This window comes from Monodelphis domestica, chromosome 2, assembly GCF_027887165.1.
Source record: "Monodelphis domestica isolate mMonDom1 chromosome 2, mMonDom1.pri, whole genome shotgun sequence".
NCBI lineage: Eukaryota > Metazoa > Chordata > Mammalia > Didelphimorphia > Didelphidae > Monodelphis > Monodelphis domestica.
The window spans coordinates 341,400,264-341,427,763 of record NC_077228.1 but is presented as its reverse complement, the minus strand read 5'-3'; the positions used below and the strand labels follow the sequence as shown (position 1 = coordinate 341,427,763).

At 36.2% G+C, this 27,500-nt stretch overlaps 1 protein-coding gene across 1 annotated transcript in view; it reads left to right on the top strand.

Annotated features, from left to right (window-relative positions):
* Positions 1–863: 863 nt before the first annotated feature.
* Positions 864–27,500, top strand: part of SYNCRIP (synaptotagmin binding cytoplasmic RNA interacting protein) — a 29,316-nt gene continuing 2,679 nt past the window's right edge. Inside the window, exons 1-10 of the mRNA XM_007484284.3 lie at positions 864–968; positions 3,332–3,491; positions 4,137–4,255; positions 4,387–4,494; positions 7,489–7,602; positions 7,687–7,863; positions 15,401–15,536; positions 16,376–16,581; positions 19,324–19,473; positions 19,914–20,035. Coding sequence (XP_007484346.1) covers positions 3,344–3,491; positions 4,137–4,255; positions 4,387–4,494; positions 7,489–7,602; positions 7,687–7,863; positions 15,401–15,536; positions 16,376–16,581; positions 19,324–19,473; positions 19,914–20,035 — 1,280 coding nt within the window. The 5' untranslated portion in view covers positions 864–968; positions 3,332–3,343. The remainder of the gene's footprint in view (positions 969–3,331; positions 3,492–4,136; positions 4,256–4,386; positions 4,495–7,488; positions 7,603–7,686; positions 7,864–15,400; positions 15,537–16,375; positions 16,582–19,323; positions 19,474–19,913; positions 20,036–27,500) is intronic.

Sequence of the window (27,500 nt, the reverse complement as noted above, 5' to 3'; positions counted from 1 at the left end):
CTATAACTTAGGATAATTTTAAATGAAAGTATATCAAACTTTCCTCCAAAACTATGAACTCGATGGTGACTCAGGAAAAAATGGTTTTTTAAAAAATCAATTCAATACATTTTTGTTAAAAACAGAGGTAAATTTTAAGAAGCAGAATATTTCCATCAAAGAGAGCAGTGCTCTTTTACTCGAAGTTAGTTTTCCAGGGAAAACGTCCTTAACTCGCCAGTGAAATAAAAACGTGCTTTTGTCTTGGAACCTTTGTAGCCAGTAAAGGGTTACAAAGGAGATGTCACTTCAAATGATAATAACTAGCAGCCAAAGTTTTCTGAAAAGTGGTTTTCCTCTAAGTTGCTCACTCAGACCCGTGCAGGAATTGGCTTCGAATTGTGCAGACAGTATCCACGAGGACGATCTGGAGGGCTTCCAAACGGGGCAGAAATCGAAAAGATTGCACAACCCTAAGTCGCGGGAGGAGGGTTTCGCTTCCAAATTGGGCCTCGCTCCCCAAGGAGGGGCTGCCGGTCGAACGAGAGGGCGCGGGGACTGCCAGTTTGCAAGAGTACGCTTTGAGGACGATCTTCCCAGCCGTCCCCCAGCCTCCGAAAGCAAAGGCAAGCTTCAGGCGCTACCACCCCGGAGCCCGCGGGGTCGGGAGCGCGTGGGCTCCCCGGGGCTCTTCTCATCTCCCGCGGAGGTTATGTGTATGTTGGTGCGCGTCCCGATCGGCGGCTCAGAGTAGAGGATGGGACAGTTCCATCTCGAGTTGGCTCCTGCGGTCCCAGCTCCGCCGCGTGTCTCCTATTCTCGCCGCCTCCTTCGCTCGTCCCCTCCCCCCCGCAGTCCCATTGTCTCCCTCGCCTCGCCCCGCCCCGGGGGACACGTGCGCCGGCAGCTTCCCGAGCGAGCTGAGGGAGAGCGAACGGGCGGCGGCGGCGGCGGCGGCGCTAGCGGTTGGGGCTCCGCGCTCACGGCCGGTGGGTGTTCTAGGGGAAGGACAGCGTTCCAAGATTGACCCCCACACTCTCCCTCCTCCCGCCGCAGCCAAACTGCAGGCGGGGGTGGGGTGCGTGGGTAGGAGACTAGTGGTGGTGGCATGTGTGCTGGAGTGGGGGTGGGGTAGGGAGATGTCTGTCTCCTGACAAAGGAGAACGAGTGGGACACGCCGACCCGGCCCGCCCCGCCCCGCCTAGCGGGGGGGTGGGGGGAGGAGACGGGAGGGGAAGGGGCGGGTCTCTCATTCACTGTCGTACCCCTTCGTGGCCGCTCGAGCGGAAGGGCGGGGTTTTGAGCACCGCCCACTTAGTGGCGAGGGACTGGGGGGAGCTGAGGAAGGTGGCTGGGCAAGGGGCGGAGCTCACGGGCGCGCGACCCGGCGTAGTCGTCGCCGTCTCACGTCAGCGCGGGAGAGAGAAAGAGAGGGGCAGAAACCCTCTCGAGGAGAAAGAGCTAGTGGGAAATAGGGAGGAAAGAAAGCAAGAGGCAGAGGTCGTCTCGCGGAGCTTGAGAGTTTGGGTAGTAGTATTGAGTGGGAAGGGTAGCAGAGAAGTCGAGCCGGGGAGAATAGGGTAGAAGAGGTTACTAGGGGTGTTGGGGAGGGGGGGAGGAGGAAGGCTGGAGCTGTGTGTGTGAAGGGAAAGCGGACGCGCGAGGGAGGGGGGGGTCACGCGGAGGCGCGCGCGCACCGGGAGCGCGCTCGGAGGCGAGTGGAACTGGATCGGGTTTGCTGCCAGCGGCGTGAGCTTCGGCCGCCATTTTACAACAGCTCCACTCGCGCCGGACACAGGGAGCAGCGAGCACGCGATTCCCGCAACCCGATCCCCTCGGACAGGATTTACCCGCGGCAGCCCAACGGGGAGGTAACGACCACGGGGCCCTGCCGGGTTGGGAGGGGGGGCACTAGCCTCTAAGGCGCGGCGACATTGTGGGGGGGGGAGGGAAGGAAGGAGAGGGCGGCGCGGGGAGGGAGAAACCGGCTTTTCTGGAAAATGGATTCCAAGGGGGAGAGGAGCACGTTGACTGGTGCTGCCTGAGACTAGGCCGCGGCCCCCGGCGCCGCCTCCGCTTTTTCCTCTCGCCCATGTGCTACCGCCGTCCGGGCTTTGTCTGCAGCGCCGGAGGGAGGAGGCGCCTGTCTCGGAGCTTTTGAGTACCCCGTGCCGACTGCGGGCGTGCGGCGGTGCCCGAGTTGCTTGCTGTCGTGGCTGGTGCCGTGGGTCTGGTCCGCGCGGGGGGAGGGGGCGCTGAGCTCCGCGAGCAGGCAGGCGCCAGGCAGTAGACGGTTCGGACTGGGAGAATAGGTCCGCGGGGCAGGTGGTAGAGCAGGGCCGCCCGGGGAATTCCCTCACGCCGGCTCCCGCTCCGACGGCTCTGCCCCGTTGCGGGAGGGGGTTGCCCCAGAGCTGCAGAGTCATTGCACCGGTCGAGGGGGTGGGGGAGTTGTATAACGTGCTGTCGGTCACGTATTTGTGGGACTGGAGCGTTCCGAGGTTGAGAACGGGACGGGAGATAGTGCCGCCGCCCCGGGAGCCGCTCTGGGGAGAGCCATGTGTCACGGCGGAGATGGTGGTGCTTGGTGGAGGGGGGAGGGGGAAACCATGGGAAAAGGAGGGGAGAGGCCGTGGCCTGGAGTTGTCTCCTGCTGCCTTTTGGGGTGGGGGGCGGCGGCAAGGTTGTTGTTACCTTGAGGGCTCCCTTCGTTGTGAAAGGTGCTGCTGGAGTCTGGTGTGGCCTTTGCCACTGTGGCCTTGGGGCTCAGTGTTCAGACGTTGGAGGAAGTTGTAGGACATTTGAAGGCGCAGAGCACGTGTTTCTAATGGGCTCCTGGCGGCCGTAGTGGTGGAGTCTCTCTGCTCTGGGTGAGGAGCTTGGGGGGATGGGATGCGGGCTTGGGGAGTTGTGGGGTGGGGGGAGTTATCTGAGCGCTTTGTTCCTTTTGCTTGTTATCGATTCAAAAGCGGCAGGCGGGAAAAAGTGTACAGTTTGGAGCTTTACTCTAGAGGTAGAAGACTTATCTCTAGGTTTCTTTATCTTTTGCCAATTCTCCACACACCTCTTTTACTCAGCGGCGCAGCTGCAGGTGGCATGCCTACCACTGTTTGTAAAGTACTTCCTAGTTAATGTGTTAGGTGAGTTCAGGGGTGATGCTCCGAGTAAAAGTGATTTTATTTTTCTACTCTATAACTCGCATCAGTTGTCAGGCACTAGTTAGTGTCTTTCAGGTAGGTGTTGGTTGGCTATTGTAATAAGTGATAGGCAGAAGACAGACTGGGGCTCCAATATTGTCATCTTTGACCTTTTTGAAGAATGTAGGTTAATTTTGCCTATTGCATTTAAACAGATCTCTGGAAACATGGCTACTGAACATGTTAATGGGAATGGTACTGAAGAGCCCATGGATACTTCTTCTGCAGTTACCCATTCTGAGCATTTCCAGACATTGCTTGATGCTGGTTTACCACAGAAAGTTGCTGAAAAACTAGATGAAATTTACGTTGCAGGTAAGACACAACTTGCAAAATCATTATGAAATTTGTCTATTGGATTTCTGGAATTAAACTAAAAGCAACTTTTTGTGGTTTCCAATTAGTATGGGGACTGCAGTTTTGATTTTGTGATAATTTTTCTATTTTTGAATTAGAAATTAGGTCTGAGGCTAATTGCTTAAAAGTAGGGAGGGGAGGGGATAGACCAGGTAGGCAGGCTGGCAAAGGGGGGTCTAGTTGATTGTGTATAAAACAATAGCAGCAGCTGTTAATGGTGGGAGCAGGTGATGGTTTTTGGTTGTGTTTTCCACTAGGATTCTTGTTAAGTAATTTTGAGTAGCTTTAGATTTGCTTATGTATTTTTCTTTGGTGATGGTATTTGTTTTTCACATAGCAATTGGAATTGAGTTGAGGTTTCAATTGGAATATCTGTTGCATAGATTGATTTTTAGATTTTAATAAGGTAGGATCAATATTGTTTTATAAGGTAGGATCAATCATTTAGTTTTTGAGACTAGACTTAGCTGTGAAGCACGTTATTTTAGTGAGAGATTGTTGGATAAAATTTTTATTGAAATAATTGAAATTTCCCTCCTAACTATCCTAGGGAAAATATGCTACATAAGCTAACTACTAATTAGTAAACATTTTTTTCCCTAGGTTTAGTTGCACACAGTGATCTAGATGAAAGAGCAATTGAAGCTTTAAAAGAATTTAATGAAGACGGTGCATTGGCAGTACTTCAACAGTTTAAAGACAGTGATCTCTCACATGTTCAGGTAATGTTCACTAATTTATAGTACTGCTACCTTGTGACTACTTGATAATACATTTGAATTCTCTTGTGCCTTGTGGAATTTTTGTTTTGAAGAAGGATGTAACAGTTGCTATTAAACTTAATTTTTTATAGAACAAAAGTGCCTTTTTATGTGGAGTCATGAAGACATATAGGCAGAGAGAAAAACAGGGGACCAAAGTGGCCGATTCTAGCAAAGGACCAGATGAGGCAAAAATTAAGGTATGTGCCTTTAAATTTTTTTTTTTTGAAAATGAGTCAGTGACTTGAGAGTTGTGAACTTTTTCTGTAAATGACTTAAAGTATAGTTTGGGAAAGCTTCCTTTTTTATGTATGGAATTTAAAATTTTAATGTTGAGAATAAATTTGTAAGAAACATTTGTGAAATAAACTTTTTATAACCTAATGTTTGGGTTGTAAATCACATCTGTTTCAATACAGTTTTTCATAGCCTTGGTAAATATTTGAAAATTTAATGACTTAATAATAATCTGTTATTTAAGGTTAATTTCTGGAGTTCAATTAAGATTTGTCTAGTTGGTTATTTTATACCAAATGAGTGAGGGGATGGGACTAATTCCATAGATTATAGGAAAATATATGCCTATTCTGCATAATTTTTCTCCTTGATTCTCTGATGTGTCATCAGGAAATGTTCAGAATTGTATTTTCTTGTATAATTTGTTACCTTACAAACTATATAGGAAATATATAATAGGTATTTAAGGCACATGTCCCTGCTACCTTCAAGTTCATCTGCTTTAGCTGTAGAGAGATGCATTATGTTGGAACTTGAGAACAGATATAAAATCTGTTAAATCATAGATTTAAGAATTACTGATAGCAGCTAACAGAAATGGGAGAGTAAAGGAATGGTATGGAGGTAACAGGAGAGGTTAGATGTAGACTTGAGGGGAATGAGTTTAGGATATTGTAGGTCATGGGAGAGGAGTTGATATTTAGCTAGATACCAAAGGAGATAGCTGAAATAGGCACGTCATTATTAGTACTTGAAGTTTACTGAGTTAAATTGCATATATGTGGTAAATCCATTTTTTGAAAATTCAATATACTTTTGGGCTGTTGTGTTTATAAACTATCATACCATAAATTTGAATTGGATGAAAAGTAATTCAAGCTATAAAAATGATGTTTAAATTTTTCAGTGTATTGTGATATGTAACTAAATCCAAATTCTTTAACAAATGTGGAAGGCCATTATAATATCATGAGAACTTTTTCTGAATTTAATGTAAATGTTAAAGTTTGTGTCATTTTCTTTGTGTTCCTTTCTTGGAAAAGGAATGGGCCAGGTATTATTTTCCATTGAACTTTTCTGAAGGAAAAGGAAATGGAGAATGTGTTGTTTTGACATAGGATGCAAGTTAGGGAGAGCTTATTTATACCTTATTTTTTTTTGAAAGTATAAGTAATAGTTTGATCCATAGAAATTGTAAATAAAGTTTTAATTTGTACTGATCATAATTCTTTTTGGGAGGGAAATAAAAGCATCTTTGAATTTTCTTGATTTCAGTGATAGTTTTGAATTTATCAGATTTTGAGACCCTAAGTAGTATGCATTTTAGGCAGACTGAACTTTGGAGGAGGAATGTGCATGTTAACTTTTAAAGTTATACTCAATATGCAGCACAAGATTAATTGCAGTTATTTGAACACCAAAAAGTTCAGTATAAAGAGTAAACCTAAAGATATAACTGATAGACAAAACTTTTCCTTCACTTGGCTGAAAAATCTCATGATGAGTTCAGTATATTAGAGCAATATGGTACTTTGTAATTAAATCCTATGAATAAGGTTAGTGTATTATTAGAGTATGCTTCTGTATCTTTAATTACCCTAAAATCATTAGATAGTATTGAGTTGATTTTCAAATAGAAGAAAAATGAATTCTTTTTTGTCTCCTCTCTGGTTGATTGATTGCCTGTTAAGAGTAATATTTAAGATTTTTGGAATTGGAAAATTAAGTCATGTAAATTTAGGTTTACACTTCCTAAAATGTATTTCAAGTGCACATTTCAGAATACTATTTAGACCCAGTATATAAGTATTCTAGAAAGTGTTGAGTTGTTAGAAGTACAGTGATCCCTCACCTATCGCGGGAGTTATGTTCCAGAGACCCCTGTGATTGGCAAAAATCCATGAAGTAGCGGCATTACATTTTTTCAATTTGTATATATTTTAAGGCTTCATATAAATCCTTCCACTCTCCTATAAACCTTTTCCACACTCCTATTAACCTATAGTCATTGAGCCAATCAACCCAGGATACAGAACACAGCGCTATGGTTAGTTGCCTTTCATTCTGTTAGGCAGTGGTGTGCCACAATAAGTGTAACTCTGTGATATAGAATTAGATATATTTTATAAAAAAAACTTGCGATACAGTGAAGCAATAAGTGAACTGTGATATAACAGCAGATGGCCATACTATAAAAAACCTTGGGTTAATTTATAGTAATTTAAGCTTTTCTGTGTAGTGTATCTTAATAATTTAAAAAACTTGAGTCACTGATATGTTTCTAGATTGTTTGAAAAGTATTGGGATTACATCTTATGAAAATTAAGGCTAATATGGTAAATTATAAGCAGTTTTCTTAAAAGTTTGGTACCATAAAGATTAAGGTGGATTGAAAGGTAAATCTGTCTGCTTCTAGGCTGGATGAAACTGGGTGGATCCTAAACAGGTGGATGCTAGTAAAATTTTAGACCTAACCTTTAAGCCAAAAAACAAAACAGAAAACCCCCACCAGGAATCAAAAACCCTCTAAGATGTTTTTATTAAGTATCTTCTGCAAGCAATTTGCTTGATGTGCTCATGGAAATAAATATCACCTCTGTTAATTTTAGGGATTCCAAATCTTAAGTAAAAGGTGCACAGTTTGGTGTAGGTCTGGAATCAGGACTAACCCAGGTTTAAATCCTGCTTTGGCTACTTTAATTCCTATATGGCACATTACTTAATCTCTTTTCTTATCTGCAAAATTATGGGTTGGACTAGATTCCTTTGAGCTTTAAATGTGATCCTATGAAATAAAGAACAGGTAATTAGAAAAAGTTTATAATGCTGAATACAGTGATAGCTTAAATGTGGTTAATGTTACCATGTGAAAATGGGAAATTTAAGCAAATTTGGAATAAAAAAATTAGATGTGGTTCTTTGGATCAAAGCATATTAATTTAATTGGATTTTTTAAGGCACTCTTGGAAAGAACAAGCTACACACTTGATGTGACCACTGGACAGAGGAAGTATGGAGGACCTCCTCCAGATTCAGTATATTCAGGACAACAGCCTTCTGTTGGTACAGAGGTAAAGAAACATTTTGTATTATAAGGTAAAAGTCCATAGAATTAACTATACTCATGAATCTTAACTGCATATATATGTTTATAGATATTTGTGGGAAAGATTCCAAGAGATCTATTTGAAGATGAACTTGTTCCATTATTTGAAAAAGCTGGACCGATTTGGGATCTGCGCTTAATGATGGATCCTCTGACTGGTCTGAATAGAGGATATGCTTTTGTAACTTTCTGTACAAAAGAAGCAGCTCAGGAGGCTGTTAAATTGGTGAGTTTTTTTTTTTTTTTGGTACTATTTAAGGTGATATTTAACCTTCAAATTTGATTTAAAATACTTTTAGCAAAATTTGCTCTAAAACATACTTAATGAAGCGCTAATCAATATACTTTTATATATTCTGTGTTCATAGGCAGTATGGTTTACTAAACTAAAGTACTGGAATTTGGGTTCTGATTCTAGTTCTTCTAATTTGTGACTGTGAGAGGAAGTTTTTAACCTTTCTGGGACTCATTTCTCTTGTTTACAAAGTGTTAGATGGCCTTTCTTCTAAGATCCCTTGAAGATCTAAAATGATTATTATAGCATTTCCTATATGTATGTTTGGATGGGAGATTTTAGATGATACTGCAAAATTCCTGAGAGCCCTTACTTGACACATTTTACTTGTAATTTTTAAATGTAGAGGGTTCTAAAGCCTAAAGAATAATTAAGAAGTAGCTTCATCAGATGTGATTCTGACAAGCTTACTTGCTATAGACCTTCTCATTGGTCTGCCTCTGATTTGCAGCTGACATGAAATTGTTAAGAAAAATGGTTAAGCTAATGATCTATAGCAAATTGGTAAAAGCACTAGATGACTTTAGGCTAGGGGTGAAAGCCTGGTAAACATGGCTGTTGTGTCCTGTTGCTAAATGGGTTATTTTCATCCTGGGTAACAAAAAGGTTATTGACAGAACTTAAGAGTTATGGCCAGTGACAACAGAAAATTAATGTATCTTTGGCTTTTAATTGTGTTCTGTGCTCTCAATTTTGGGGGTTATTTGAAGTACACTTTAAATCACAAACTGACTTCTTCCCCTTGCTTATCATTTTTCTCCCTTTGGGGTTAGGAGTACCAGCTAATTTTATTATTTTCCCCAGTAAAACGTAATATAAAGGGTAAATTTTCCTTCTTCACACTCAAAGACAAATATAAAATGATTTTGCATTCTCTGCTGATTCACTATTTTCTTCTATTCATAAGTAAATGTGAAATAGTTGAAAATTTTATGACTCACTAAATCAAGATATTTAATGTATACTGAATTTTTAAGGAATATCTTTTGAAAAGATTTTAACCTTGTGGTCCCTTTTTAAAAGGATCTGTGTGCACATTTTTTTTTCTTTTCCTCATTTGTTGCCCTCTTCCTGTGTCTTAACTACTGATGCTTCCTACTTCAGAGGAAGTAACTACTTCTCTATTGAGCCTTTCACTGGCACTCTGATCTGTCTTTTCTCTATGAGGTAGTTCAAATAAAATCATAGAATTATTAGAGTTAAACCCTAGAGATATTCGCAACGGAATCAACCTTTAGTTTACAGATGAATTGAAGGTTCTTGCCTTTAACATTAAAGGCTTAAACTTACTGTTAGGAAGTCGGGTAATCCATAAATTAGACAGTGATTTTGTTACATTAAATTGTGGGGAATTCATCTAGAAATCATTACCAAATTTTATTGAAAATTTGTACTTTATTGAGTTATATGTCTGTGGTTACTTAGCTATGAATATTTTTGTTTCTAGCCTGCTAAGTTTTTGGAGGGATCAGATCAGTCATGTAAACTGGTATTTTGGCACTGCATTTTCTTGATATTAGACTATCCTAATGGATTATTTTCATTTTAGGTAACAATTAAGATGGTAGTTGACAGCTCAAGAGTTATGAGCAGTGACAACAGATGAATGTATCTTTGCTTTCTAATATCATATGCTGTCAATTTTAGGGGCTATTTGAAGTATGCTTTACATCACAAACTTGTCAAAACTAGTTATTTCAGAAGTACAGTAAAATTGGCATCATGATTGCATGTCCCATAGAAGACACCTTCTGAAATGGTCTTTTCTGTCTTTAGATAATTTGTTAAAGTATCTCCAACTTATTCATAATATATATGTAAGTAAGTGGATTTTTTTGGGGGGGGTATGTCAGTACATAAGTGGATGGGATTGTATGTGTGAACTCTTCGTTTATACTGACAGCAGCTCTTTTATAGCTGTCTTAGAGAGTTGTGTCTAGGTTCACAGAGGTTACATGATTTGCTTGAGGCTACACAGCTAATCAGTATCAGAAATAGGATTTTGTACCCAGATTTTCCTAGCTATAAATCACCACCATCCACCATAATTTGATGATTTTAAAATGTAGTTTTAAATGTATGTATTCTCAGATATTACATATTTGGTCAAAGTTGTCTTTTTGGCTGATATCCAAGACCTAGTTTGGAAAATCTTTTATTCTTGGGTCATATTCTTCTGTTCATTTAGCTTGTTGGTATTGATGGCTTGTTTGTATGATTACTTCACAACCCTGAAAACCTGAAACAGGCAACAGGTAGCATCTTGTCCTGAAAAGAGATCCTTGTTTCTACATAGCATAAATGACTCTCAGATAGTGATATATGCTTAGGAGAGATGGATCCAGAATTGTTTTTATGGCTGCTGTTCGGATTATATCTCTAGAGAATGTGTTGAGCTGTTTGGTCAGGACCATGGTTAGAGGAGGAATAAAATTCCATTCTGCTTATCAGTTTTTTTCTCTGTGGCCAGACTATGTGGATTATTTGACATTTTGGGTTGTATACATCAATGTTCCTCATTATTACGGATATGATTAACTTCCTATATAAAAAATATAGTAACTTAGTTTATTATTCTTCATGGGCATGTTGTCTCCTAGTCAGCTTTCTTTGAGGAACAGATTTACTAAACTTTTTCTTAGAACTAAAATCATTAAGTAGTTTTGTTTGAGAGTTTGATTTTGAGTACATTTGACCTTGCATATTTGCTGGGAGACATGTCTCTTTTGTCCTGTTATTTATATGGTAATTATCTTGTGATGGGGTGGAGAGCATAAGAAAATAGTAGCATATTTTATCTATAAATTTTTGCATTTTTAAATGTTCTTAGGAAAAATTCTTTTCAAGAAATATATTGCTTGGCCTATATATTGGCTGGCATAATAAATCCTTTTTTCTGTTTATATAAAGGGCTACAAGTATATAGGCAATATTTTTACTAATAGATATTATTCAGCAAATGTTTTAAGACTTGGAGAACATAAAAGTGATAAAGAGTAACTGTTGGATACTATTTAAGATATGGGTGTTTTTTTGGCATAGGAAATCTCATAAGTGATTCTTCTTAACAAATAGCATTTTCAGTATAGATGAGTTATAAACATGAAATTTGATAATAGTTTTGTGTAGCAGTGTAAGAGGCAGTATTGATTTAACTGAAGTGAAAGAAAGATAAGTGCTATAGGAGCTCAGGAGAGAAAATATTCTGGTAACTTAGTTTATAACTTTTGAGAGTATATATTTCATTAAGTAAGCATTGAAGAGAGGGAAAGCCTTAAGACAAGTTTTGGGCCAAGAATAGTATGGATTAATTACTAAATGATTTACAAGGAGGTCTTCAACGCTTTGCCAATAATGTCTTGACATTTTAATCTGTAATAAACACAAAATTCCAAAATACAATAATTTCTCTGGGTATTGTTGATATGTAACTTGATCTAAAAAATTGAAAGAATAATTTACACAATTCAATCTACTGAATGCTTTCTATATGCAAAGCAAAAGTCTAGAACATGAAGACTGACTTGATTCCTAACTGTAGGAAATCATATCTGGCTGTAATTATAACTCATTTAAATACAATTTTTTTTAAACCCATACCTCCCATCTTAGAATCTTAAACCAAATATTGGTTCTAAGGTAGAAGAGAGGTAAGGGCTAGGCAATTAGGATTAAGTGCCTTGGCCAAGGTCACACAGGTAGGAAGTATCTGAGGCCAGGTTTGAACCTAGGAATCCAGGTCTTGCTCTCTATCCATTGTGCCACCTAGCTGCCCCATAAATTCATTTATACAACTTATTAATGTAAAATATTTGCTCATAATATGTGAAATTGGTAGTCCTGGTTTTTATTTTATTTTTTTAAATAAATGAGTAAAACAGGCTCTGGGGAGGTTAAATGACTTGACTATGGTTACCTACTTAGGAAGTGTTTGAAGGGGAATTTGAACCCATATATTTTGGTGACTGTTTCTTAACAAGTTTCCTTTCTAGTTGTAGAGAAAAGATGGCTACACATGAACAAGTAATGATTGGTATAAGACATTATACCTAATTAATGATGGTAGGAGCATAACCCAAGAATTGGAAGAGGCTTATAGGCTACCTAGTTCAAATCCTTCATTTTGTAGATGAATAATTTGAGACCCATGAGTTAACTGACTTGTCCAAGGTTATATATAACCCAGGACTTGGGTCAATGATTTTTTTCCTGATTTCTTCCCTTGGGACCACCATGTCAAGATAGCAACTCTAGAGCTAACGGGGTATGAGAGACCCACTAGTCCAATCCTCTTTTTTAATTTTTTATAGCAATTAGTAGCAGTCACCTCTGTCAGTAGATTTAAAAGTTCTTGTAAACCTTTTGAAACATTTCTGATAACTAGTATCCTCTCCTAACTATACTACTTCCATCACTCTGTGCTAATTTATCTGTATATTTTTTGCAACAGCTACATTTACCATGAATTCTTTGTAAGTAAATGCTGAAGTTGCTGAAAGGACCAAAGGATCACATTAAACTTATGCGAGTTAGGGACCATTTAATTTTAATAGTGGGATTTTAACTTAGTAATTATTTTGGAGGACTTCCTATTTCAAACTAAAGAATTTTAACTTTGTCTAATAGGGATGTGGGGAATGTCATGAAAGTAGATATTTTTATGGAGTGTTTTTTGATAGTGATATTGGGAAATAATTGAGTGGGAAGAGATTGGTCCAATAATGTTACAATAGGATGTACGTTAAGAGAAATGATTCAGAAGATGATGATGGCAGCTCAGAAAAGAAAATGTTGAAAGATAGGACAGAAGAATATACTGGAGTTGGTCAAGGCTTGTTGCAAAGAGTGAGGAAGCAATAAGGACATGTTCTGAGGATAGGTGACACTTAAGAAAATGGAGCTGTAACCTAGGAGGTAGCTGAGCTGTAGTAGGAGCCATGCCCAAAGTGAGGTGTTTTCCATTTTTTACCTTGTTCATGTTAGAAGAAGGAATAAAGGGGTATAAGGCTATGGAAGTGGCATCCTTAAGTTCTGGTATTTGAGGGACAAACAAATTTTTACATATTTAGGTAATAATGAATGCTTAAACTAGAATATTTTCAGCTTCTGCTGCAAATCCTTAACTGTCACTGGATCAACTTTTAACAGATTTTCAAAGTTTTGCATCAGTTTATTCTACATGGCTAAACAGAAAGTGGGTTCTGAACCACTTATTAATATTGTGCTTGTTGCTTTGTGCTCCACTCAGGCTCATTCACCAACTTTAGGCTCATTCACCAACTTTGGCTTGTAATAGTTTCCAAACTCTGATTACAGTATTGCCAAAGAATGGATGACATCTATGTTTTTCTAGAGTAGACAGAAAAACAAAGTTCAACAAATTGGAGTTTTTTCCTTTGCTTTGTATATTATAGAAAATATGCTACCTTGAAATTTAACTTTGGTACTTACCTGTTTACATTGGAGTATAAATTTTGCTGAGGAGCGAACTGTCTGTAGGGAGTATTTAAGTTTATTTAACCAGAAAGCTGAGAAAGTAAATGTTTTAGCAGTATGCAGCACTTACAGATAGAGAATTATTCCTTTCCCTTTCCTTTTTCCTTTTTTTCCCCTTTCCCTTTTCTCTTTTTAAAAACCCTTACCTTTTGTCTTATTGGTTCCAAGGCACAAGAGTGGTAAGGGTTAGGCAATGGTGGTAAGTGACTTGCCCAGGGTCACACAGGAAGTGTCTGAGGCCAGTTTTGAACCTAGGACCTCCCAATTGGGACCTCCGATCCCATTTGGTTCTCAATCCACTGAGCCATCCAGCTGCCCCCTGGGATTTTTCTTAAGTTCAAAAGCTTACATGACTTGATTGTGATTTTATTCCCTTTACAGTAGTTTCATAGCAGAGCCTTATTGATCCTGCAAGGATTTAATCATAATCCTTTGTGATAGTTGCAAGATCACTGAAATAGGATTTAGAATATCCAGATTTGTCTTGACCTTGGACACGTTTTCCCAGTGGTGAAATGAAAAGTTTGGAATAGTTGACCATGATTGATTTGCTTTCCAGAATTCTGAGTTTACTAAATACTATTTATGTGGAATTTTATTGTTTTTGCTTTTTTTTTGCTACGAAATCATAGGGCCAATAAGAACCTTAAATCATAACTAAGGAAAACCCTAGAAACTTGTTGATAATGTGGTTGACTTCTCAAAAGTATATTGAGAACACATTGTACATAATATGATTATATATATAGACTTGGGGGACCCAGATCATTTGCTTAAACTAGTTTAAATATGTAGAAGCAAGTATAACAAGTTGTGACAAGCTGCTGTTTCAAGTATTTCATAGGCCATGCTGCAAGTCTTTAAAAAATTATTTTTAAACATTAGATGTGGATTTAAAATGTGAGAAAAGGAAGCCTATAAATGTGAAGTTTAGTGCAGTATTTTATTAGCAATAGTTATATCTATGAATTTTAATAAATTTAAAAGCAAAGAAACAAAGGACCTATTGGTCCTTTGTTTCTTTAGCTTTAACCTAAACACAAGTAATAGTATTTTGAGAACAGCTTCCTATAGTGAGGAAATGATGCAAAATGATTGTTAAAATTACTCCTGATACAATAAGGAAATTTCAGTCATGGTTCTTCCATGACTTGTGTTCAGCATGATCTTCTTGGATGCTTAGTATGTAGGTGTTAACAGTGTACATCACAGAATATTAAAATTGCTTCTCGTGACCTCTATAAATCTTTTTCTCTAGACTATGCAGCTTGAACTGTGTATCTTGAGTTGCTTTGCACCAATTGAGCATTATATTATAGTTGCTTTATTTTTGGGGAGGTGCATCACAATTACTACTACTTTTGTAAATTTGAGGAAAGTATGAAATTCTGTTATATTCTGAGGTACAGAGAAAGAAGGGGTTAGAAATAAGTTTGCTATATATTTTTTGAGGGTGGGGTACAGGTTGAGAGAGTAATTCATCCTACTTCTCTGTTAACAACCCCCAGTTCATCCCCTCCCCCTTGATGTTTTGCTGACAGATAAGAAAGAACCTTGCTTGAGTAATAGAAACTAGTGAACTGGTTACATTGCATGTTAATATAGTGGCAGGGGTAGAGAGGTAGTGATTGTCAAATTCACTTTTATACCTTGAAATGGGCTTATAGATAACTTCTATAATTTATTAGTTTTACGAAACAATACTGCTTACCCTAATGCATTCATAGAATCTGTGAATATCTTTTTTTATGTTGTTTATACTTTTTCATAGCTATTTTAATAGAAACTTGAGGCCAGAGTCACTTCTGACTTTACATAGTTCCATATGCATAGGGTACAATAGCTTTATATTTAATACATATTTAGACGATTTTACTGAATTGTATAGAATTTGTGATATTCTTAGATCTTAAGTCTAAAGATGAGTAACTTTTAAGTCAATCTCAAATTATTTATTTATTTTTGCTTTCAGTATAATAATCATGAAATTCGCTCTGGAAAACACATTGGTGTTTGCATCTCAGTTGCAAATAATAGACTTTTTGTTGGGTCTATTCCCAAGAGTAAAACAAAGGAGCAGATTCTTGAAGAATTTAGCAAAGTAACAGGTAAGTTGAACATAGTTAAGACTTAGCCTATTGTAGTGGAAGGTTTTTTTTTTTGGATTGGAGATAAATTTTACATTTTTCGGCATTTAAATAATTTTGTAAAAAATACTGCACTTACTCTATATGTGTTCAGTTGTACTATTTGAGTTTTAAGTCAGTATCTGGTTTTTATTAACTCTCAGTATAGTTTAAAAATAAGAGTTCAACTACAAAACAAGAAGAGAACCTCAGGGATTGAGGGGTCACCAAAAACTTAATTCCTTTGAATCAGAGTTACTAGATGAAAGCATGTCTCTGTCATGCTAGAGTGATTTAAATTTGGTTTTTACCTTTTCATTATTTTGGAGAAAAACAATTAAAAAAAAACCATTGTTAAGTTTGTCTACTTCAAATAATTTAAGTAGAAGTATGTGGCAAATTCTGTTAAAAGAAAATTCCCAATTCAACAGTCTAAAATTTACTTGAAATAAGCTTATATTTGGTGTGGGTTTTTCCTATTTCTGGTATTTCTATTTGGATTTGTCTATTACCATTGTCTTAAGAGAGTTATGTAAATAAATAGTAATCCTAATAGAATTCAAAAACACTCCTAAAAAAAATTACATACTTTGCATTTCAGTTTATTTTTCTTAATGATTTGTGTTTGGGAGAGAATTCTTAATTGAATTTAGGTAAATTCACTACAAACTTACCCCAACATATCTGTTCATTTTGAAAATCTTAATAGACTCCACTAAATGAAGTGACCAAATTTTAAAAAAATTACATCCTAGGTAAAAAAACAACTTAGTTTTTTTGTTTTATTCAGTTTGTTAAACAAGGTGGTTGTTTAATTTCAGAGGGCCTTACAGATGTCATTTTGTACCACCAACCGGATGATAAGAAAAAGAACAGAGGTTTTTGTTTCCTTGAGTATGAAGATCACAAAACTGCTGCTCAGGCCAGGCGTAGGTTAATGAGTGGCAAAGTGAAAGTCTGGGGAAATGTGGGCACAGTTGAATGGGCTGACCCTATAGAAGATCCAGATCCTGAAGTCATGGCAAAGGTAATGACTGAGAAAATAATGTTTTAAACTACAATAGAAACTTGTTTTTTGAAAAGAAAGTACCTGGTAAAGATTTGAACAATTATAATGGAATTTCGAGGACTTTAGCAACCAAATGGTACACTTGGATGAACACTGGACTTGGGATAAGGAAGACCTGAGTTTATATTCCACCTTAGACACTTAATTCCCTTTCTCTGACTATAGGCAAGTCACTTAACCCCCCATCTTAGTTTCCTCATCTGTGGTGGTGTTCAGTCATTTTCAGTTGTGTCCAACTCTTTCTGACCCCATTTGAGGTTTTCTTGGCAAAGGTGGTAGAATGGATTGCCATTTCCTTCTCTAAATAGATATATAGATGTAGTGATTGTCAAGTTCACTTTTATACATTGAAATGGGCTTTATAGATAACTTCTGTAATTTATTAGTTTTACAAGACAGTTAACACTGCTTACCCTAATGCATTCATGGAACCTGTGAATAGTTTTTATATATGTTCTGTTTATACTTTTTCGTAGCTATTTTAATAAAAGCTTGAGGGCCAGAGTCATATTTCTGACTTTACAGGGTTAAATTAGACTTTCCCAGAGTTACAACTAATAAGTATCAGAGGCTTGATTGGAATTTGGGAATAAGAGTTTTTCTAATTCCAGGATCAGTATTCTATGTACTGTATCATCTAACAGCCTCTTTTCTCATCTTTAAAAAGGGGCTAATGGCACCTACCTTCCAGCATTGTTGTAAGGATAAAATGAGCTATTTATGTTGTTTTTTGCAAACCTTAAGTGATATATGAAACCTAGCTTTTATTAATTTACACATTTACATTTATCAAAGGATAAAAAAATTATAATCTTGATAAAAGACCATTTTTTGGATTGGCCTATGAGGGACAGGGAAGTGGTTTTTTTTTTTTTAACTAAATGATAAATGCACTTAAGTTTTTATCAAGCCAGCTCACATAAGTGTAATGTATGCACAAAGTTTTATGTAATTATTTTTAGACTTTAAAATTTTTTGGCAAAAATTGGTTCCTTTTCAAGGAAATTCAGTAATTTATTTTATAATAAAGACCGGATTTTCATATTATTGGGTATGAATGATTGTACTTTATCACAGTCTTCCAAGTGATTACTAAAAAAAAAGTCTTGTAGTATGAGCACAAACTAGTAATGGAATCAGAAATATAATGTATGTAGAAAGTTTGAAGCCTTAGGAATTTTTGATATATGTTTAACCCATATGGTGGAGAATCCTGCAGTGTGAAATTTTGTTAGCAGCAGGAGCAGGCTGAATCTTGGCAAATGTGTGATGATGGCACCAAACTCAATTGTTTGTTAGACTAAAGTCCTATGCCTAAAAATAGTGAGTGCTTGTTCTGGCCCTAGCTGAGCTGTGGCAATTGAAGAAGATTTAGCTATTATTAGTTATACTGCTACAGAAATCAGTTGAGGCATTGCTATAAGAGCAAACACCTCAAGAATCAACATTAATGCTAGTAGTACAATTTTCAATTTGGTCACCTGAGGAATTTCCTTTATTTTGGTAGACTTGGATATAAGATATGTTTCATCTTTAGTCCATCTTCTGATGAGTAAGAGGCACATTGTTAGAAATTGAGGTAGCATTTGAGATCCTTGTTTTGCGGTGGGATTGAGTTTTCTAAAATTTTGCCATTTATAATGTAGATAAAAACTTGGTTGGTGTTATCAGAGAATTAAGAGATGGTAGAGAATTCAGGTGTCTTAATTCAATCCCCTCATTTTACAAATCAGAAAACTTGGGCTAGGAAAAGGTGTGTTTTTTTTCAAGTTCACACTCATAAGAATTTTCACAGACTAGATCTGCACCTAGATTATCTTACTTGAGAGAAACTGCTTTTTTCCTTATAACCTTGCTACTTCCTGGTCTAAGCTTTCTTCATTGTGTTGGTTTGGTAGGCAGTTAAAGTTTAGGTTGAGATATTTTATATGTTTCAATACCGGTTACAGCTGGGTGGCTCAGTGGATTGAGAGTCGGGGCTAGAGATCGGAGGTCCTGTGTTAAAATGTGGCCTCAGACATTTCCTAGCTGTGTAACATAAACTTATGTTACCTTTAAACTTTATGTACCTCATTATATACCTATAGTCTATCACTTCTCAACTGAGATATCCTTCATTGTGAGCCCACTGCAGGCAGGCATCATCAGCCAGCACATTGGTCAGATTTGGAATATCTTTCATTGGTTTTCTTTTGTTATCATTTGTGAATTGTTCTGATCCTCTGTATCTGCTTGTACAGTCATCCCAAGTTTCTTTGAATTCTTTATATTTGTCATTTCTTATGGCACAATAACATTCCACTGAATTAAAATAAAACAATTGCTCAAGTATTCCTCAGTCAAGGGTACTCAATTTTCCTACCACAAAAAAACTTCTATAAATATTTTTTGTGGTTATTTATTTCTATTACCACTTTGGAATATATGCCTCATGGTGGTATCACCAGGCCAAAGGGTATGTGTTTTTATATTTTAATGCAATCCCAAAAGATCTTACCATTCTTTCTAAGGTCAAAAAGAAGTGTCTTGCTTTCTAGGTAGCTTTTATAGTATTAACTCATTTCCTCTATTTTATTGCTTTGGATATTTTGTTTATTGTTTTGGGATTTTATTGTTTAAAATACATGATAGAAGCATTTCATGTTTTAAATTTTTGGAAATGCACTTTGAAAATTTTTATTTTTATTTTTTGAATTACAGGTCAAAGTGCTATTTGTACGTAACCTTGCCAATACTGTAACAGAAGAGATTTTAGAAAAAGCATTTAGTCAGTTTGGGAAACTGGAACGAGTGAAGAAACTAAAGGATTATGCATTCATTCATTTTGATGAGAGAGATGGTGCTGTAAAGGTAATAAAAAAGTGGGAATTGATATTTGGTAACTTGAGTAATTTAGAAAAGAACATTTAAATAAGTCATTCATTTAAAATTATGAATTACTAGTTTAATACCCTCATTTATGTATGTTTTTAGTAACCAAAATTTAGAAACTGGAAGTGACCTTAGAGATTGTTGATGAAACTAAAGACTATATAGGTGAACTGACTATAAACTAAGATTATTGTACTACAATTGTGTCTAGATGACCACTTCATTGATACCCAATCCACCAAAATGATTTTTAATAAAATTCTATGGTGGCTTTAAAAAAAACTGGGTTCACTGACCCTAAGTTAAGATTTTTTGTTTTTTTAGACCATCTCCTATGGGGATACCACTACATCTAAAGTTCTAAAACAAACTGTTGAGTTGAAAATTAAATATCACTAATCAACACCTGATATTTTTAGGCAATGGAAGAAATGAATGGCAAAGACTTAGAAGGAGAAAATATTGAAATTGTTTTTGCTAAGCCACCAGATCAAAAAAGGAAAGAACGTAAAGCTCAGAGGCAAGCGGCTAAAAATCAAATGTAAGTATAAACATGTACAAATTTTGTTGGGTCTGATGGGAAATACTCCAGTAAATTATATTGATTATATGATGTACTTAAACATTTTTTCTCTTTCTAATGAAGTTTATATACCCTGAAAAGGGTTACATGCCCAACAATTAATTTAAAAGTTAATGGGAAGATAGTTTACATACTTTTTTTTTTAACCCTTGCCTTCTGTCTTGTAATCAATACTGTGTATTGGTTACAAGGCAGAAGAATGGTAAGGGCTAGGCAATGGGGGTTAAGTGACTTGCCCAGTCACAGCGGGGAAGTGTCTGAGCTCATATTTGAACCTAGGACCTCCTGTCTCTAGGCCTGGCTCTTAATCCATTGAGCTACCCAGCTGCTTCCTACATACATCTTTTAAATGAAGACAATCTGTTGTAATTATAACAATTTGACTATCTAGAATATTAAGCTCCATTTCTAGATGTTTGTCTCATGTGTTCCTTAAATCATGGCATGTTTTATTAGTACAGACATCAGTATAGGTAGAGGACAAATGAACATTGTGGCGATTAAGGGGTCATCAGAAATCTTTTCAGAAAAATTGCTTACTGCCAGATAGTTTGTAAATAGGTATCTTCATTTGTAAGTTAACCTGGATTTTTCAGTTAATCAGTAATCATTTACGACGTACCTATGACATTCCAGACATGTGCTAAGTGCTAGGGATACAAAATAGGCAAATGATAATCTCTGCCCTCAGGTAGCTTACTGTCTTTAGTCATGCTAAAGATAAGGTTAGCTCTTTGAGAATAGATTGCTTCATTCTTTTTATTTATATCCTCATACATTAATATAATATAGTGGTTTGATTATTAATAAAGTGAAAATTTTTATAAGTTAATATTAACTGACATTTATAATGTTTTACTATTTCCAAATCACCTATTGTTTTTTCATATAATCTTAGAAAAGTGTGATGTTAGTTAAAAGGTTTATTTTATAGATGAGTAAACTGAAGCTTGAAAGAGGTTATGTAACTTGATAATGTAAAACAAGCGTCAAGAGGCAGGATTTGAATTCATTTCCCTCTGACTTCAAATCTAGCACATTTTTATTATACCATATTCAGTCTATGAAATTAAAGTCTTAACTGTTTAAACTATTAAGTATAACATAAATGTATGTTTTGAGTAAGGATAATGCTTTCATCTTGTTATGCTTCTGTACTGTATTCAGTTTTATAGATATTTAGGGTTTATTGCCATTTATAGTATATATGTGGTGCTATACTAGCTGAGATTTCAAGATGAGACTTTTTGTGTAATTATTTAGAAATGCTTTAAAATGGAGATAATTATATGAGATGGGGAACCAATATATCCTATTTTGTACTGTGTATAATGTTATTGTGTATGTTAGAACAAACTTAAAAGTAATTGCTATCCAACTTAACATGTAATGTCTGAAAGGACAAGGACTTGCTGTTAGGATTTTTTTATCTTTTCTCTAAAGTTAAGGTATTTCAGGGGTATAATTTAAAGTTCTTGATGTTTTTATAGCTAATTAGGTTAGGTAAATAATTATGTAATAACAATCATAGAAATTGGGGATAAAGACCTAAGAAAATTGAACCTGGGTAAAAATAAGCAAATGAATGTGACTTTTCTTTGAAAAGTTCAGTATGATGGGTAGGGCACTTGAATGCTTGACTTGTCAAGAATTCATACCCATTTGTACATTAGATTTCCTTGTGAAATTAAGCTGCTGAAGAAATCTAAAGGAAAATTATTTTGTAAGTTAATAATTAGCCTCTTAATTTCATTTGCTTGATCTGTTAGAGGTATAGTACATCTGCATTTCAGTTTTTGCTTGACCACAAATGTGGTAGGCGGGGTCTGGGACATGTTAAGAAATGTCTGGAACATCTACCCGATGGTACAGATTGTTTAATTGTTATTCTTACATGGATGTATCTGCAGACTTTAATTTACCACATTTCTTGTAATTGTCTTTAGTTTTTCTTCATATTCAGGTTTTTAGCAAGAAATATTTAATATTTTATAACCAACTTATCACATCACTAAGGTGTGTGGAGAGAGTTCGTTATCTAAAATTCTGACAATGTTAGTAATTTTTGAGTCTCCCATCATATTAATGAATGTGATATTCATTTTTCTATCCCATAATCACCTAAAAATTTTTGCTAATGAACATTGAAAAGTTTCGTGACCTGAAAAGTAACAGAAAAACAAATATTTGGCAGCTGTGGAAGGATGAGGAAAGAGGTGTGGGGCAATACAGGGTATAGTTCATAATCCAAAACACTCAGTAGCTGAAAGGTGGTAATTTAAATCATTTCAATAAAATGTTCCAGTTGGAGGAGCACTTTAAAGATAAATATACATTAAATGTAAGTCATATGTTAAGTAAAATGGAAGTTGACTCAATGTATCCTAAATATTACTAGTTTCAATTTTGTATTCTTCCTAAAAATGGCTATGATGAATATATAATCCAAATAAGTTAGGAAGACAATGAAAGGAAAATGTGAAGGATGTGTTTTTTTAAATGTTAAAGTTTTGAAGTTACTGATGTCCCATAATGTAGCACTGGGCTTTGGAGGCAGTATTACTAGGTTCTAAACCTGGCTAATGACCCTGAACAAGTCAACCTCTGAAACTTAGTTTCCTCATTTGTGAAATGAGAATTATACAAGTGCTTTGTATAACTTTGAAGTGCTAATATGTGAGATGTGCTATTTGTAGTAATCTTTTGATGTGAGTATTTTTGCTTATAATATATTAAAAATGTAGACATGCTTAAGACAATGCTTTTCTCTTGCCTCTTTCTTTGGCCTGACAAGATCTGAATTTCTTAACACTCGTAGAGCAAGGACAATGCCTTGACTGATAATTCTGGTGGTATTTACCCTCCTTTCTCTTCACATAATCCCTCTGTTTATGTGGATCCATAATAAATTTACAAAGGATCCTAAGCTATTGGTGGCTGGTAAGAAAGCATAAAGAGTGGCAATTATGTAATGATAGCAATGAAATGTTGAATTAAAAATTTTCTCAAATGAAGAAACTTCTTGCTGCTTTTAACCTTTTCTGTCCTTTGTAGTCTGGCCAGCCAATCTTCTTAAAACATTACTTTCATGTCACTCCTTTCATAGAAACTTTAAATAATCAAGTTCATATTCTATGAACTGGAAATTAAGGCCCTCTTCAATCGTATCTTGACCTATATTTTCAGTCTTATTTCCTACAACTTGAATACCTTTTCCAGCCAAACAAATCCTTTTCTACTCCCTGAACACTTTTTCCCCAGTCTTTGCTTCAGCCACCTTCCTGGTGCCTATAATGCCTTCTTTTCTACCTATTTAAATCTAAGCCATTGTCACTTCCTTTCTGACAACTAGAGGCCTTCTCTAGCCTAGGGTGATCTCACATTCCACACTTTTCCTAGTTTTATATTGCCTTGTAAAATTTGTGAGTATTTTTTGTTATTTCCTCATATAGGGAAGTAGTCTGCTTTAGTGGAAATTCAAAACTGCCATATCAAAATCAGTTGAAGGAACTGGGATGTTTAATCTAGAGAAGAAGCTTAGTATTGGGTAAGAGAAATTGATAGCTATTAGTATTTAAAGCACTTGAAAGAGAGATTTGACTTGTTTTCCTAGGTTCCAGAGGGCAAACCCAGAAAACAACCTGTAGAAGTTAGAAGGCAAGTTTTAATTTACCTATAAGGAAAAACTTAAAGTAGTCAGGCATGTTTTAGAGAGTATTTTTATTGATGTATGTGTTGCACCAAGATGGCTTTTCCTGTCCCTTTGAATTAAATCTGAGATTCTTTGGTTTTGTCCAGGAGTGGAATTGCTGCCTTGGTAATGAGTTCCTAATATTGGAGGTCTTTTACCATAAGACAGATAGATACCCTCTTGTATATTCCTTTTTGGGCATGGGTTTGATAAAGTTACCTCTTAGAGATTTCTTCCAGCTCTGTGATCCCCCAAACTGGTTTTTATAACTGTCCTAATCTGGATGTAATTCTTTGAAAAAGAGACAGAATGAAGATTAATGTATATGAACTAGGAGGGAGATAGAAATAGTGGTTTTAAATTATGGAAAATTAATTGAATGAAAATGGGAAAATATGCAAGGAAACTTTTGGGGCATTTATTTAATATTTAAGACCATCATAATTCTACAAGCATGTAAAATTATTTTGTTGTAATAGAATTTATTACCAGTATATAAGTAAAAATAATTTTACGAGAGAAAAAATTCCTCTTGAGAGATGAAAGGTAGGTAATAAATTAGTCCTTTAAAAAAAGTATACTAAATCCTGTAGAAGACAACTGTCAAAATAATCTTAAACAGTATTTCTCCCTCCAAAAAAAAAAACTTTCTGAAAACAAACCCAAAAAATTTCATAGTATTTCACTACACTGTACTAATGTTTTTTCTAGTTATTCTTTTTGTTATTCTAGTGGATAATTTAGGAAGTTGTTTGTAATATATTTGAGTTGGGAGGGGGGGGAATAAGTGTTGTAATTATTGGAAGAAACCAGTATGTGTGTGTATTGGTCTAGTCACTTTTGCAATGTGAGGCAGAAAAGGGTTTGAGCATGATAAGTAATGACTATAGAAGTCAGAGATGTGTGAATATAGTTAAATTAGGAATTTCTGTATATTTTTAATTAGGAAAGGGGAATCGGGGAAAAAGAAATATTTTTTGCATCTGATATTTTTATTTTTATTTACCCTACAGAAGATACTTCACTAAAAGTTCCTGATTTCCAGTAACTCATAGAACTTGTAGAGCTGGAAGAAACTATATAAATGTGTGTTGTGCATTTTCTAGTCTAGTTACTTTGCAGGAGGGGAAACTCAGTAAGGCTGAAAAAAACGGGTTGAAGTGTGATGAAAGGCATACATTAGAGAAAACCTAAGAAAGTGGATGTTTTTCTTTAAATGAACACTTTTCTTTAAGGGAATTCACAACCTTTCATTGCCCCAGGCAGATTTAAAGCTTTTAAGTTGGACAACTATTGATAAAATAGGCATAAGTGGGAGGAGTTTCCTCAGTGGACCCCTTCTATATCCATGAAATAAAAATCAAAGATGAGAAAAGAGGTCAAAATGGAGAGCTTTTAAGTGATATGCCCATGGTCATGCAGAGCACAGATATAGTTCCAAATTGGATATTTTGCTTTTCCTACTGTTTCAGAGAATCTATTCAATTTCTCTAATAGTTCTGTTAAAAAAAAGTTGTTTTTTTTTTTAAATAAGGCAAGGGTTCATATCCTCTTTTTTCTCTCATTTGATACTGATGTAGGATTTTGCTAACTCAATCACATAACACAGTTTGGGTTGTTTTAGTTGTAAGAGGATCTTGGTAGCATTACTAGAGTAATAGGTGATTTTGGTTTAAGTGCTCTTTGCTCAATTTGTTATTAAGAGCCCAGGAACTTTGGGAAAATCATTTAACTATGAGCTGCAATTTTCTGATCTGTAAAATTGAGAAAATATCTACAATTGCTTATTTTACTGGATTGTTAAGTGAATCAGATTAAATGACTGAACTCTAAACTGCTTGTACTGCATCAGTAGTTAGTGGACCCATTTCACTTACTGCTCTGGAAAAATTAAGTTTCAGGACTCCTTTGTACTTAGTCTTGTATATGCCTACCATGAATTGAATATCTTGAAATGAAAAATTTATGGTAATGGCATATTCTTTTAACTTGGTAACTATGTGCATATGTGCATTATTCCTAGCATATTACTCATCATATACCTAACTGAAAGGTATGTATTTTATCTTGCAGACTGTTAGGAATAGATTAAGGGTAGCATTCTTTTTCAAAGAATTTGAATTTCTGATTCCCCCACCCCCCAGTTTTATTAAAAACATGAAAAAGAATTTATTAGGTACTTATGTGCAAACACTGGATAAGCACTAGGGACACAAATAGAAAAGTGATACAGTATCTATTCTCATTTTAGTTTGAGCAGACAACACAAATGGGTGGTTCAACTAGAGGACAGAACTCAAATGAAAGGCTTAAGATGTTGATGTTAAGTAAGTCATCTTACTATAAAGTTTATAGTTGGTTGACTCATTGTTCATCCAGAATGTTCTATGTTGCAGATTCGTAGCTTGTTCTAGTGGTTTGAGTGCTAAATTTAAAGTCCTGCCTGAGATACTTAATTGTGTGTGACCTTGAAAGCAAATGACACAATCACTCTTTGTCTCTTTCTTCATCTGTAAAATGGGAATGTTAACTACCTTACATGTTTGTTGCAGGGTTACATGAAATAATGTAAAGAAGTTGGTTATTAAAAGTGCCTTTATACATGTAAGCCCTTATTAGATGAAATGGATAAGATAGCTAAACTGGTCTTTCTGTTTTTGGTTAATTTTTTAAAATGGAATTTTATCTAGGGTTTTCAATCAGTTACTCAGCAAGTATTTATTAAGTACCTCTTTTGTGCCAGACACTTTATAGATACTGGTTTTACAAAGGTAAAAGTGAAATAAATCCCTATTTTACTTGGGACTTAGATACAAAATAGATGATTTGAGAAGTACTACTACAAGAAAGTGTTCTTTTTTTCTTTTCTTTATTTCAACTCTTACTCTAAAACAAAAGATCAAGACCAGGCAAGCAAGGTTAAGAGAGTTGTCCAGGTTCACACAGCTAGGAATATCAGACCAGATTTGAGCCCAGGTCCTTCTGTCTCCAGGCCTGGCTATCAATCCATTGAGCCACCTAGCCATTCTGTTCTTTAAGCCTTGAAGGAAACTAGTGATTCTAGAAGTCTGAGGTAAGGAATACATGTGTTCAGGAATGAAGAACAATCAATGAAAAGTACAAAGGCTCAAGATGGAATATTTTTCTATGGGAATCAATAAAAAGGCTCGTTTGATTGTATTGAAGAGTGAAAGGGGTAGAAATGTGTAATAAGGCTGGAAAGATTGATTTGAACCTTTGAAGGTCTTCAAATGCTAAAGTGAAGAGTTGGTATATGATATATATTTTTTAACATATAGCTTCTGGCTTAGAGTTGATAACTAAATGTTAGTTCTAAAGCAGAAGAAGGTCTGAGGACTAGGCAATTGGGGTTAAATAACTTGTCCAGGACTCTTAGATCTGCAGCCAAATTTGAACCCAGGTCCTTCTGTCTCCAGACCTAGCTCTGAATCCACTGATTTACCCTAGCTGCCCTGTGATATTTGATTCTAGAGGTGTGGGGAATAGATGAGAAAGGAGAGACTGCATGCATGCAGGGAGATGGGATTGGGAGACTCTTACTACAGTAATGTAATAGGACATATGGGTTTGTGAGTAAAGGAGAAGGGACCAAACATGCATTAAGTACCTATTGTTTGTCAAGCAATGTGGTTAGTGCTTTTAGCTTTTTTAATTGATCCTCACAACAACCTTGTGAGATAGATGCAATTATACCCCCATTTTATAGTTGAG